Source organism: Aedes albopictus, chromosome 1, assembly GCF_035046485.1.
Source record: "Aedes albopictus strain Foshan chromosome 1, AalbF5, whole genome shotgun sequence".
Classification (NCBI taxonomy): domain Eukaryota; kingdom Metazoa; phylum Arthropoda; class Insecta; order Diptera; family Culicidae; genus Aedes; species Aedes albopictus.
In genome coordinates, this window is record NC_085136.1 from 247,102,774 (window position 1) to 247,117,856 (window position 15,083).

General features: G+C 40.2%; 2 protein-coding genes across 2 annotated transcripts; one reads left to right on the forward strand and one right to left on the reverse strand.

Annotated features, from left to right (window-relative positions):
- Positions 1 to 9,221: 9,221 nt before the first annotated feature.
- Positions 9,222 to 10,737, reverse strand: LOC109421473 (uncharacterized). Its single transcript, XM_029860490.2, has 2 exons — positions 9,974 to 10,737; positions 9,222 to 9,897 (listed from the first exon to the last, which is right to left on the reverse strand). Exons 1-2 carry the CDS (start codon positions 10,735 to 10,737, stop codon positions 9,588 to 9,590), a joined length of 1,074 nt encoding a protein of 357 aa, XP_029716350.2. The 3' UTR covers positions 9,222 to 9,587.
- A 1,222-nt stretch (positions 10,738 to 11,959) lies between these two features.
- On the forward strand, positions 11,960 to 13,082 carry LOC109400027 (uncharacterized). Its single transcript, XM_029860361.2, has 2 exons — positions 11,960 to 12,330; positions 12,407 to 13,082. The coding sequence occupies exons 1-2, from the start codon at positions 11,981 to 11,983 to the stop codon at positions 12,714 to 12,716; spliced, it is 660 nt and encodes a 219-aa protein (XP_029716221.2). The 5' UTR covers positions 11,960 to 11,980; the 3' UTR covers positions 12,717 to 13,082.
- The last annotated feature ends 2,001 nt before the right edge of the window (positions 13,083 to 15,083 follow it).

The following is a 15,083-nucleotide window of genomic DNA, read 5'->3' on the forward strand; positions in this document are numbered from 1 at the left end:
CTCCATGCAGCTCTCCTCGTAGCCCACGCCACCCTATGGTTTCTTGGGTCGCCGCCGAGACAGCCATGTAATCCGATTCCATGGCAGATAGAGCGACTGTGGCCTGCTTCCGACAGCTCCAGGAAATCACACCACCTGCTTCTTTAAAGATGTATTCGGTGATCGATCGACGAGTATCGGGATCACTCCGCCAATCCGCGTCACTGTATCCGACGAATCCCTCCTCCTTGGTACCTTTCAGGTACCGCAATATCCGTTTGGCTGCCACCCAATGCATCTTACCTGGATTATGACAATACTGGCTGACCATGTTGACCGCGAAACTAATATCCGGTCTAGTCGATTGCGCTAGATACTGCAACCTGCCCACCAGATCACGGTACGGCACATTCTCCATCAGCTTCTGTTCTTCATCGGTTTTTGGACACATTGCCTTGGTCAGCTTCTTGTTCGGATCAGCAGGTGTCGCAACCATATTGCAATCAGCAACATTGAACCGGTACAGCAAATCATTGATGTAGCCCTCTTGATCGAGCATCACTTGACTGCCACCTCTGGTCACCCGCATCCCGAGAATTTTGCTGGCCAAACCGAGATCCTTCATTTGGAACTTGGTCATCAGTTTCTTCTTCAACTTGCCCACCCAACGCTGGTTGTTTGAAACACACAAACATGTCGTCTACGTGGACTGGACAGCCACAATCAGGACCATACCACTTTTAATCTTGAGGTACACACACGTTGGCAAATCGCTTCAAGCCGATGCGTTGTAAATCACTGTCCAACGTTTGGTTCCACACCCTACTGGCTTGCTTGCTTCAGGCTTTCCGTAACCGACAAACTTTCCTGGGTGAAGTCGGGTCGACGAATCCTTACGGTTGCATCATATAGATGTCTTCCTAGCCAAGGTCTCCTTGTAGGAACGCCGTTACCGTGTCCAGCTGATAGATTTGGAGGTTCATCTTTGCTGCCAATGACATAAAATACCTGATGGTAGCGTACCGAACCACAAGCGAAAACTTTTCATTGTAGTCAACGCCATTGACCTGGGAAAAGCCCTTGATCACCAAACGGACTCTATTATACCGCTCCATAGTTCCATCCATGTTCGTCTTTATCTTGTAGCCCCCACTTGCAGCGTAGAGATTTCCTCCCATCCGGAAGTTCGATCAGAACACACGTACACTACCCGTCATAAGTACGGACTCACAAAAAGTATTGCAACAATATTGCATCACCCTGACTCACCTCGATATCTCCAAAACCATAACACCTACAAAAATGTCGCCTTGAGAAAAGTTGTTGCTTTTGGTCTTCTGAATAACTTTCCTGAAGACAGCATCTTTGTAAGACCTCAGGTTTTGGAGATATCGAGGTGAGTCAGGGTGATGCAATATTGTTGCAATACTTTTTGTGAGTCCGTACTTATGACGGGTAGTGTATAATCTATCGCTGACATGCCTGGTGACCGCTTCATGCAATGTGTCTGGTTCGACCGTCGCTTCATCACAATGGATCATTGAAGCCTACTTTTCCGCTATTCACCGCATCAAAACAAAAGCGCCACCGTATATGGACGATAACACAGTGACAGTAGTCGAGTTACGTCAAACACATAAGGCTACGGTGGCGCTATCTGTTCATTTCATAGCGGCTGTTTTAGTTATTTTAGTGATCCATTCTGTTCGGGTTTGGAAACTCTATCAGGAAAAGTACTACAGCCAAGACTACAGCTCATAATATAATCACGGTCCTGAGATAGTATGGTCTCTCGCACTGTCGAACATATATCTGGAAATTCGTCTAGAACATTCTCAAAAGCGTTTTCTGGAAGCAGAAATATCTTTAATAATACACTACCCGCCATAAATATGGAATCGCGTATTGCAACACTCATACTGAATACTGCAGCACCCAAAAAAGTTTGGCATCACCCTAAAATGTGAATATTTCAGGTCTTTGAGGCACAAATCACCTATGACCCCCCTAATTCTCTTTCAAAATGCAACTCGTACCCACAACCTAATTGGTTCTAGGTTTACACTATTTTTCCTCCTTATTTTGGGTGATGCCAAACTTTTTGGGTGCTGCAATACTGAGTATTGCAACGATTCCATATTATTGGCGGGTAGTGTAACTTTATATTTATTCAGATTTTCCTAAGATTCTCTTACAGAAATTACTCCGGAAACTGCTCCTTAGCACTTTTCAAGAAATTTATCAAGAAATACCTGCACAGAGATCTGCAATTATTCCAGGTATTATTGCAAATATTCCTTTCAAAATTCATTTTTTAATTTGGTAAATAGTTCTCCAAAACATTTCTTCAGGATTTTTTTTGTAGATTTTTTTTTGTAGAAAGGTAGTGATTTATTGATTCTTGTGTACTGATGATATGATGATGATATTGTTCTACCATCTATTGTAGCAAGGCAGCTGCCTATAGCACTGGAATAATCTGAAAAGCGATTTGATCAAGATTGTGCTGTTGTTAGTGGTCAGTCATTCTACTGTATGAAGGGCCAAAAAGGGTTGTGCGGACCCGCAAGCAGATTTATTGATTCTTGTGTACTGCATAAAAAAAATCAAATTCTTCTGAGGTATCTCCAGAAATTCTCCCAAGGATTTCTTCCGAAAATCCTCCAGTAATCTCTCAGAAACATATTGAGGGATTTCTTCAAGAATTCCATCACAACCTTTGACTGTGATTTCTGCAGGCATTTTCAAGAGATTTTCCTTCAGGAATTGCATAACGAGTTTTGTCCAGGAATCTCCCGAGAAATTTGTTAACCTATTTTTTTCTTGGACTTACTTGCAGAATGCCTCCTGAAGTCTCTCATGATTTTTTGTCTGAGAGTTAAGGGGGTATCTCAATGTGTTTCTTCGGGTATTCTCCCAGTTATTATCCCAGACATTCCTACAGGAACTGCTCCATAGAAAACTTCAGAGATCGTTTCAAGAGTGTTTGTCCATTCCCTGTTGTGCATTTGGACGAGTCGGACGTGTGCTCCGTATCTCACCACGCGATAGACCTCGTAGAAGTAGAGTTTTTTCCCCCGCAATTGCGGAAGGTTTTTTATATCGTGCGTTCTCCTGCTTGTGCGAAGTGTAGTGTCGCAAGGTGGTATCCAGCGCAACGCGGAAGCGAGGTGCTTGCATCATCGCACATCAAGGTCAACGAATAATCGCATCCAAAAGTCATCATTATCGCCATCATCATCCCCTCCGTCAACAAAGAGGACGGCGGCGACGGGTGCGAAGGCAGACGCGACGGACAGCTTTACCATCTGCCTGCCTGTGATAAATATCTACCTGCTCCGGTCAGATAAGTATCACTCTTTCGATACACTCTTTTGTCCGCCCAATTTGTTTTGATCGCTTTTGTCTATTGTATCCCCAGTCCACATTCGACCACGTGCTTTTTTTTGACATCCATAACAGTGGTTCCCAAACTACTGTATACGGGTAAGGGTGTACAAACTGTAAATAACAGAACATTTTTTTTTGTTTTTTTTTATTAGCTGTTTTTTTTTCTTTTTTTTTCAATACCGTTTTTTTGCATCCTACAGGGTGCGCTAAAATAAACATAAGAATTGAATTCGTATATTATTAGTACAAGTTTTTTTTTTGCTTTATTTTTTTTTCTATATATTATTAACATTGTTTGGTTTACAAACCAAACAGTTGTCGTCCTAAGGAAGAAAGTGCACTGTAAATACTTTAAGGTTTTTCTCTCCCTCTTTTGCACTTTCGAGTTATTTTCCATAAATTTGTTTCCACATGGACGATTCGATTGGAGGCGAAACGCCTCCCAATGATATCATTGCTCGTACGCGGTTTTATCAGCCATCTTCGCCTGGACCTTGGGTTGTCTATTTCCGGCGCAAATGCAAACCATTGAATATGCTTTCGATTTCTCGAGAGCTGACGCGTAAGTATCCTGGGACCGTTATTCACCAAGTGAAAGCATCCAAGCTGCGTGTTACCGCACCTAGCTACAAAGCAGCAAATGAAATTGCTCAACACGAAGCGTTTACTGTTGAATACGCGGTCTATGTGCCAGCACGAGAAGTGGAGGTGGAGGGGAAGATCCTCGACGAAATGCTGACATGTGAGGACATCAAGACCGGCTTTGGTCGATTCAAAAATAGGTCAATTCCTGATGTGGCTATCCTAGACTGTAAACGCTTATCTAAGGTTTCCATGGAAGGAAATAAAAAGGTGTACTCGCCTTCAGCGTTTTTTCGAGTGACTTTTCCAGGTTCCGTCCTCCCGGAATTTGTTGTAATTGATGGTGGTTTTTACCCAGTGCATCTTTTTAGGCCGAAGGTTTTTAATTGTACCAAATGCAAGCAGTTTGGTCACAGTGATAGCTTTTGCGACAACAAGCCCCGTTGTGGCAAATGCAACCAAGCTCACTTTTAGGACTCTTGCACACAGGAAGCGGAAAAATGTAGCTACTGTGGCGGAGATCCACACGACTTGCAAGTTTGCCCGGCTTACAAAAGACGCATTCGAAATGAGAGTCGCTCTATCATAAAGCGCTCCAAACAGACATATGCGGAGATGGTGAAATCTTTTAAAACATCAGATTCCGTGTCTGAATCAGCTGTCCCAGTTGAAAATCCCTATCAGGAGTTGTCTTCCGATGATCAGGACGATGGCGAAACTGATGAGGGTGGATCTCTTTCGGAGGTACACGCACCTGGAAAAAGGAAGTCATCATCTTCCCCGGGATTGCGCCGAAAGGTCTTTTTAAAGTCTTCCCTCAAAAGTTTGCCTAATGTTAAAGGAGACGGGGTAAACTTAAAAACTCCGAAGAATCAGGTTCCTCTAGCTTCAGATCCATGTTGTAGCAAGAACCTGTCACCCCCGTCTCCGCCTGTTAAATACACTTCAAAGAGAAATAATCGACAAGGTAGCAAGAAAAAAGCTACCAAAGTTCCTCGCAGTTCAAGCAAGCCTCCTAGACCCAAGCGAGGACTGTTTACTTTTAGGGTTCTCGTGGATCGCTTATATAATGCCCTCAGCCTTCCAGAAACATTAAGAGGCATTATTGATATGTTTATACCTACAGTAGAAGAATATCTTCGGAATCTGACACAATCATGGCCCCTCCTTGCTGCGATCATATCTTTCGATGGATAATTCATCAAGTGAGGTACAAGATATGATCACTGTGCTACAGTGGAACTGCCATAGTCTAATACCTAAATTAGACCTGTTTAAGTTTTTGATTCACAACTCTGATTGTGATATATTTGCCCTTTGTGAAACATGGCTTTCTTCTGAAGATGAACTCAACTTCCACGATTTTAACATTATACGCCAGGATAGAGATGACCATTATGGGGGAGTTCTTTTGGGGATCAAAAAGACTTACTCATTTTATAGAATTCCAATCGCGACTCATCCTGGCGTAGAAATCGTCGCTTGCCAAATAAACGTAAAGGGTAAAGAACTTTGCGTAGCTTCCGTTTACATTCCTCCAAGAATTTCAATTAACCGCCGTCATCTTTGGAATGCGGTTTCTGCACTATCACATCCAGTTTTAATTCTGGGTGATATGAACGCGCATGGTACAGGGTGGGGCGAACCATATGACGATAATAGAGCGGCCATTTTCTATGATTTGTGCGACGATTTCAATTTGAACATTTTAAATACAGGTGAAGTGACACGTATTGCATCTGACGGCAAAGAAAGTCGTCTCGACCTATCACTGGGGTCAAGCTCACTATCATTCGATTGCTTGTGGAAGGTAATCGAGGATCCTCATGGTAGTGATCACTTACCCATTATAACCACCATAAAGCATAATAGTGAAAGGTCAGACCATCCAATTCAGGTTCCTTTTGACCTCACAAGGAATATCGATTGGCAAAAGTATGCAGAAGCGGTATTTTTTGGCATCGAATCATTCAATCCCCTCCCACCTTTGGATGAGTATCGATTCCTGTCTGAACTGATATATAAGAGTGCATTAGAATCACAAAAACGACGTGTTCCAAGTGCAACCTTCAAAAGAAGACCAGCCACACTAGGTTGGGATGATGATTGCACCCAGTTGTATCTTAAAAAATCTGATGCTTTCAAAACTTTTCGTAGGCACGGTACCTCAGATCTTTATCAAGAGTACGCAAAGCTCGAAAGACAGCTGAGAAACCTGCTGAAAGCGAAAAAGCGTAGTTATTGGCGACACTTCATTGAGGGTCTCTCAAGAGAAACTTCAATGACAACGCTTTGGAGAGTGGCTCGCAACATGCGAAACCGCTCTTCTTCTAATGAGAGTGACGAATACTCCAACCGTTGGATATTCAGCTTCGCGAAAAAGGTCTGCCCAGACTCAGTCCCAGCACAACCGGTTTCTTGGGAAACATGCCCAAGAGACGGTTCTCTGGACAGACCCTTCACTATGCTGGAACTTTCTATGGCTCTTCTTTCATCAAACAATTCCGCTCCGGGACGCGATATGATCAAGTTCAATCTTCTAAAGAATCTCCCAGATATCGCGAAAAGACGATTACTGGACCTGTTCAACTCATTCATGGAGAACAACATCGTTCCGCATGAATGGAGACAGGTCAAAGTAATAGCTATTCAAAAGCCTGGTAAACCAGCGTCTGATCATAATTCATACCGCCCAATTGCTATGTTATCATGTTTAAGGAAATTGTTGGAAAAAATGATCCTATCACGACTCGATCATTGGGTCGAATCGAATAACTTGCTTTCAAATACACAGTTCGGGTTTCGCAAGGGCAAAGGAACAAACGATTGTCTAGCGTTGCTTTCAACAGATATTCAACTGGCCTTTGCGGAAAAGGAGCAACTGGCTTCAGTTTTCTTGGATATTAAGGGCGCCTTTGATTCAGTTTCCATAGGAATATTGTCTGAAAAACTGCACAATAGTGGACTTCCAGGAATTTTAAATAATTTCTTGTATAATTTGTTGTCAGAAAAACATATGAGTTTCAATCTCGGACAACTGACAACTTCCAGAATAAGTTACATGGGCCTACCCCGAGGCTCATGCTTAAGTCCCTTGCTTTATAATTTTTACGTGAAAGACATTGATAGTTGCTTGGAAGGACAATGCACGCTAAGACAACTTGCAGATGATGCTGTGGTTTCTCTAAAAGGCCCACATGCAGAAATGTTGCAAAGACCATTGCAAAATTCTCTAAATAATCTGTCAATCTGGGCAAGAGATTTAGGGATCGAGTTTGCTCCGCAAAAAACTCAATTGGTTGTGTTTTCTAGAAAGCGGAACCCAGCCCAACTGAAACTCAATCTTTTGGGAATAGAAATCGACCAGTCTTTGACTTCGAAATACCTTGGGGTCTGGTTTGATTCAAAAGGCACTTGGGGTACCCAAATCAAGTATTTGGTGCAAAAATGTCAACAAAGGATCAATTTTCTACGCACAATCACCGGAACATGGTGGGGTGCTCACCCGGAAGACCTCATAAAACTTTACAAAACGACTATTCTCTCTGTTATTGAGTATGGCTCTTTCTGCTTCCACTCAGCAGCAAACTGCCACCTAATAAAGTTGGAACGAATTCAATACCGTTGTTTGCGTATTGCTCTCGGCTGTATGCACTCAACGCATAATGCGAGCCTTGAGGTCCTGGCAGGGGTGAAACCTCTACAGAACCGATTCTGGGAGCTCTCGCTAAGGTTACTTATCAAGTGTGGAGTGAGCAACACACTTGTCATTGAAAATTTCGAAGAAATGCTCAGTCTGAACACTCAATCAAAATTCATGAGAATCTATCTGTTCTACATGTCATCTGATATAAGCCTACCAAGTTATAATCCTCCCCGTGTACACTTCACTAATGACAGTTCCTCTGTTAAATACGATCTGTCCATGAAACAAGCTATTCATGGAATACCAGATCAACTTCGATGTATATCTATTCCTCGCATTTTTAACGAAAAGTACCAAAATGTCAATTCCTGTAAGAGATTCTTCACTGATGGGTCTCGCATAAATGGATCCACTGGTTTCGGTGTTTTCAATGAAAATTTCACCGCCTTCCGCAAACTTCAGGAAACTTGTTCGGTTTATGTTGCTGGGCTGGCAGCAATCAACTTCGCTTTGGGGATGATTTCCAACATGCCCGTAGACCATTTCTTCATCTTCTCGGATAGCCTTAGTTCGATTGAGGCACTCCGGTCGATGAAACCTGTAAAACATTCATCTTACTTTCTTACAAAAATAAGGGAGCAGATGGGTGCACTGGTCGAAAGATCATACAAGATTACCTTTGTATGGGTCCCCTCACATTGCTTAATTTATGGCAATGAGAAGGCGGACTCTCTCGCAAAGGTGGGCGCACAGGAAGGTGAGATCTATGATAGAAGAATTTCACATGATGAATTTTTCCATTTTGTTCGCCAGAGTTCTCTTCAAAGTTGGCAAAATGATTGGCGAGATGGCCAGCTGGGACAGTGGTTACATTCCATTATTCCTAATGTTTCTTTGCGAGTGTGGTGGTATGGTCTGGATGTAAGTCGCAATTTCATTCGCGTGATGTCAAGACTTATGTCTAACCATTACTCGCTAGACGCGCATTTACACAGGATTAACCTCGCGTTGAGCAATGCACAATGGTCCCAGGTCCGAATCTAGCTAGACAAAATTATTTACGGCGAAACTATTGATTTTAGCTATATGGTGTCTTTGGGAAAGTTTTTCCAAAATTTGTGTCCTATTTAGTCAATAAATTGAAATTAGGGTGGTCCAAATGGTTTAAAAGATTTGTATATCAACTTTTTTGTTTTTCCAAATACACCTATTCAATGTTCTACAAAGTTTTAGAACAATTAATTTGGAGCAACTTTGCCGAAGAAACCAACCTCCTAACTATTACGGTTGACGAGTTATGATTTTTTGAAGCTTGGATGTTAGGGTGGACCTTAAAAAAATCAGTTTTTTGCTTATAACTTTTCATAGGGACATTTCTCGCAAAAACGTTGTTCCGAGCACTTTTAGATCTTTTGATTTTACACTTTTTCTCCGAAGAGGGCAATGTTATATCTCTTGAAATAAGAAAGTTATGCAAGATTTTCTCTTAAAAAATCGCTTTTCTTACATGTAAATATTTCAGAATGGCGCAAACCGATTTTCAATCTTTTAAATCCATTCAAAAGATCTCACTTTCATTGTTCGATGGTGAAAAAATAAAAGAAGTGTTTTTTGTTTAAAGCGCTTAATTAATTTTTGAAAATATGTCATTTTTCATCAAAAAATGGCCATAACTTCAAGAATATACAAAATACAGGTATGATGTCTTCGGCAAAAAGGTGCGCAATTGAATGCTTTAAAATTGTCTAGAACTAAGTTTTTTTGAAGAATCAACACATAAAAACATATTTAAAAAAATTGGATTTTTAACTAAAAAATAAACACTATCAACGTTTCAAAGAACCTTCTGTCAATGCTACCCTAATGAAAGGTTCCATACTTTTCTCTCTATGTTGGATTTCTAAAAACAATCGATTAGTATGCATATACTTAATATTTTGGTTTATTGAGCTTAGAACAAATAAAAATTAAAACTACATATCTTTTCAATTCAATTCAAAATAACAAGTTCTTGAGCTTTGGCTGGAAGAGAGTTTAAAGGAGAATCGCTGTTTTTCCTATTCATCAAGGAAATCACTGGATCGGATGTTAGAAGCAAACGTTGGAAGACGTCTTCGATGTTTGCCGTTCTGCTGAATTTCCTGGAGTGGAATTCTCGGAACTTTCTGATAGACTTGTTCCGGGTCTCCAGTGCTTCCTCGCTCAACATTCCAACAGGAACAGTACTGTGCTTCGCGATGGCACCGCCGTGGACCAAAATTTTGTGGAGAGTTGGAGACAGCGGATACCAACCATATAGGCTAGAATAAATTATTATTATTATCCAATTCCATTATTATTAGTTTTATTATTATTATATGTCAAACTACATCTTACCTGATATAAAGTTTCCTAGTCGTTTCCAAGTAGTTTTGGAATACTTCCACGTTGATATCACTCTTACAGTTGATAATAACTAGAATGATGTACATTCTCTCCAGTAGATCTTCATTCAACCCCGTAATTTCGCAGATTGTACGCCATTCTTTGAAGAACGTTCGTGAGGTATTACCATCATTGCTGTTGCCACCGCTCGGTAACGGTTCGCTAATTCTGAGCCCTAGTCTTCGTTTTATTTCGGCTCGAATGGTGGCTTCTCGTTGACGGACAGCTTCGTTAGACTTCGCTACGCGCCATGTCGGTTTTTCCATTTCTAGTCGATATGCTACCTTAAGAAACAGTTCCATTGTCCGAATATAGCAATGGAGAGGGGAGAATCCACGAGAGAACTTTTCAGCGTTGGTCTCGTTCAGATCGTTGGTTGCGTCATTCAGATTCTTTCCGCTTTTCCCACAAAATGAGCAGGATTGCGAGTTTGTTTCTGTGAGGTCGTTTACTACCTTAGTATCCATCATACTTAGAATTAACGAAGAATATACAGTAATTGTCCGACCGTCTTGAAGAATTTCAGTTGGCCTCAGATTTTTTATTTGATCTCGCACTTTCTCAACTTCATTTCGCGTTAGCTGAGCAGATTCCTTCAAAAAAATTAGCTTGATCGGTCTGCACAACGAAACGGAAGAAGGTAGATCATTTTTCCAAAAAATATCTCGTTCGTGCTCTGAGATTCTTCCAATTAATTGGAGAGGAACAAGAGCCATCGAAAATATGTGTGAATCATTGTACTCTCGTAATTCACCGTCTTCATCCGTTTCAACAAAGTTTTGCTTATAGCGAGAGTGATTGCTACTGCCATCGCAGCCCCACTTATAGTTAATCTCAAACGTATTACAAGCCGAACCAGCAAGAATACTTCTATGGCTTTCTATTAAGCGTTTGTTTGTGTGGTCAACTAGGGATTGGAGGGGAACTTCGGCTGCTGATGGTTTTATCGTAATACCTGAAAATTATGAATATCTCATGACTATTTTTGCATTCCCATAATTATCTGTCCATAAGCAACATAGATTCATTTCGATCATGTTAGATAATAGAAAAGATGTTTTGTGATGCCTTTATAGTGTATGAATGGGCCCTATCTAATGAAATAGAAATTACCTTCAGGATACGTCAGCTTCTTTTCCTCCAAAACCCGATTGTAGGACGGATACAAATCACACCCTTTCTTCAAATCCGATGCACGAATGTCATTGTATTGACTCTTGGAAAATCCGTTCTTACAAATGAATGCCAAAGCTTCAGTCGGTGAATACTGCTCCACTCCGGCATCACAAGACTTCATAGATTGCTTCAAGCTAGTGGCGGTTTCTGGAAATTCAGAAATATTTTTGATGATCTTTGCCGCATCTCTATGTCCGGAACTTGTGGCTCTTGTTGCCGCTGCAAACATCAACTCCTGATACGGAACTTCGACGCTGATATCATGAACTTTTCGCTGCTTCGATTTTGTGCTTGAGGTTTCAAATGATTTACGCGGACGCCCTCTCTTGGTGTTCGACATCGGAAGTTCTTTGAAAGTTTCAAACCCACTCAACCAAATTTTGTTGCGCTCAAAGAAACGGTCTCTTTTCCGGTTGCTCTTTTTCCATGCTGTTGTGAATTTGAGTGCGAAAAAGCTAATTTTCTTTTGAAGTTCTGCAGTATCAATTGTTTTGCCCTGGAACTTGTCAATAACGTACTGACACAAAGATGTTGTAGAACTATCGGTAATGAATTGTTCAGCCAATTCATGGAAGGCGACTTTAAGACCTGGTGGAAAATTTAGTTAGGGAATCTACTTCAAAAGTTGAGAAATTCTGTAACTTACCAACTGACATCTTGCTTTTTTCTGTGGAACGATAACGCACTAACCAAAAATTCAACAGCATGCATGCAGAAAATCATGCTCTGCTGACTAGGCTTCTTTGAACTAGGCTACTTTGATCTAGTCTACTTTGATCTACAATGGAACTGTTTCTTAAGGTAGCATATCGACTAAAAATGGAAAAACCGACATGGCGCGTAGCGAAGTCTAACGAAGCTGTCCGTCAACGAGAAGCCACCATTCGAGCCGAAATAAAACGAAGACTAGGGCTCAGAATTAGCGAACCGTTACCGAGCGGTGGCAACAGCAATGATGGTAATACCTCACGAACGTTCTTCAAAGAATGGCGTACAATCTGCGAAATTACGGGGTTGAATGAAGATCTACTGGAGAGAATGTACATCATTCTAGTTATTATCAACTGTAAGAGTGATATCAACGTGGAAGTATTCCAAAACTACTTGGAAACGACTAGGAAACTTTATATCAGGTAAGATGTAGTTTGACATATAATAATAATAAAACTAATAATAATGGAATTGGATAATAATAATAATTTATTCTAGCCTATATGGTTGGTATCCGCTGTCTCCAACTCTCCACAAAATTTTGGTCCACGGCGGTGCCATCGCGAAGCACAGTACTGTTCCTGTTGGAATGTTGAGCGAGGAAGCACTGGAGACCCGGAACAAGTCTATCAGAAAGTTCCGAGAATTCCACTCCAGGAAATTCAGCAGAACGGCAAACATCGAAGACGTCTTCCAACGTTTGCTTCTAACATCCGATCCAGTGATTTCCTTGATGAATAGGAAAAACAGCGATTCTCCTTTAAACTCTCTTCCAGCCAAAGCTCAAGAACTTGTTATTTTGAATTGAATTGAAAAGATATGTAGTTTTAATTTTTATTTGTTCTAAGCTCAATAAACCAAAATATTAAGTATATGCATACTAATCGATTGTTTTTAGAAATCCAACATAGAGAGAAAAGTATGGAACCTTTCATTAGGGTAGCATTGACAGAAGGTTCTTTGAAACGTTGATAGTGTTTATTTTTTAGTTAAAAATCCAATTTTTTTAAATATGTTTTTATGTGTTGATTCTTCAAAAAAACTTAGTTCTAGACAATTTTAAAGCATTCAATTGCGCACCTTTTTGCCGAAGACATCATACCTGTATTTTGTATATTCTTGAAGTTATGGCCATTTTTTGATGAAAAATGACATATTTTCAAAAATTAATTAAGCGCTTTAAACAAAAAACACTTCTTTTATTTTTTCACCATCGAACAATGAAAATGAGATCTTTTGAATGGATTTAAAAGATTGAAAATCGGTTTGCGCCATTCTGAAATATTTACATGTAAGAAAAGCGATTTTTTAAGAGAAAATCTTGCATAACTTTCTTATTTCAAGAGATATAACATTGCCCTCTTCGGAGAAAAAGTGTAAAATCAAAAGATCTAAAAGTGCTCGGAACAACGTTTTTGCGAGAAATGTCCCTATGAAAAGTTATAAGCAAAAAACTGATTTTTTTAAGGTCCACCCTAACATCCAAGCTTCAAAAAATCATAACTCGTCAACCGTAATAGTTAGGAGGTTGGTTTCTTCGGCAAAGTTGCTCCAAATTAATTGTTCTAAAACTTTGTAGAACATTGTATAGGTGTATTTGGAAAAACAAAAAAGTTGATATACAAATCTTTTAAACCATTTGGACCACCCTAATTTCAATTTATTGACTAAATAGGACACAAATTTTGGAAAAACTTTCCCAAAGACACCATATAGCTAAAATCAATAGTTTCGCCGTAAATAATTTTGTCTAGCTAGATTCGGACCTGGGACCATTGTGCAATGTTTGTACTAAGTGCGGTTCCGGTTATGATGACATCGACCACGTAGCTTGGCAATGCCCGGATAATGACGCCTCCAGAGCGCTACTTTTGGATACCCTTGAGGCCCGAGGTAGACAACCCTTTGTTCTTGTGAGAGATGTGTTGGGGACCCGCGATGTCACATACATGGGATGTATTTTCGACTTTCTTCGCTCTGCTGGTATAAAAGTTTAATTTGCTTGTGTTTTCTTCTCCAGTTTTTTTTCTCTGTTTTGTCCTCTTTGTGTTACCAAGCTGCTCCTGGCCATCCGGAAGACCAAGTCCCACAACAAGTTGGTACCAACACCACAAGGCACCGAATACGCTAGCAAGATGCGATTCACTCCCGGATGAGCAGCAGTGAAACCTTTGGCCCAATCCTTACCCTGTCCATCCCTCAAAATGTGACCTTTTAACCTCGAGCTGCCACGAGCACCCTGGTTTCCATCCATTACTAATAGATATCATTAAAAAGTTATTACTCTGTATAATGTATACTATAAAGTACAAAGAAAGACCCTCGGCTCCGTGAAGCGTTATACGCGATTGAGCCCCAAATAAACGAACTAGATAAAAAAAAAGAGTGTTTGTCCGGGAATCTCTCTTAAAGTGTTTCCAGAATTTCTTGTAGGGAGTTTTCAAAGACTCTCGAGACAATCTTCTAGGGTTTGATTAGGAATTCCATCGAGGATTGCTTTAAGAATATTTCTATAATTTGTGTGCAATGTGTGAAATATCCCTGGAGAAATATCTGAAAAAAATCTACATGGATCTATCGAGACATCCTAGAATATTTCTAATGGAACAGCAGGAGCAATTTCCAAAACAGAGTACACGTAGAAATTTCTGCAGAAATCACTGAAAGAATTTCTCAAACAATTATTGGAGAATCTCTGGAAAGAATTTCCGAAGCAACCCCTGTACGATTTGTACAGAATTTTTAAGAAAAAGAAATCTGTAAAACTCGATGGAATAACTTTTGACGAAAACCCTTCGCTGATTTGTAACGAAATACTCAGTAGAATTCATGCAGAAATCTTGAGACGTTCTTTTGAATGAATCTCTGATAAAATCCCAAATTTTTGATGGAATCCCTGGAGGAATTTCTTCAGAACTTCTTTGAAAAATATCTGGAGAAACTTCTCGGACAACACTTAGTAAAATTCCTAAAAAACAGAACTTTACTGGAAAATTCCAGGAGACATCCATTAATGAAATCCTTGGAGAATATGCTGATAGTATTCTAGAAGAAATCTGTAGAGGAACGCATAGATAAGTGTCTTCAAAGATTTCCAAAAAAAAAAACTTCTAAAGAAATTTGCGTAGAAATTCCTAGGAAAAAAATTTGCATGAATGGAGAACTAATTGAACTT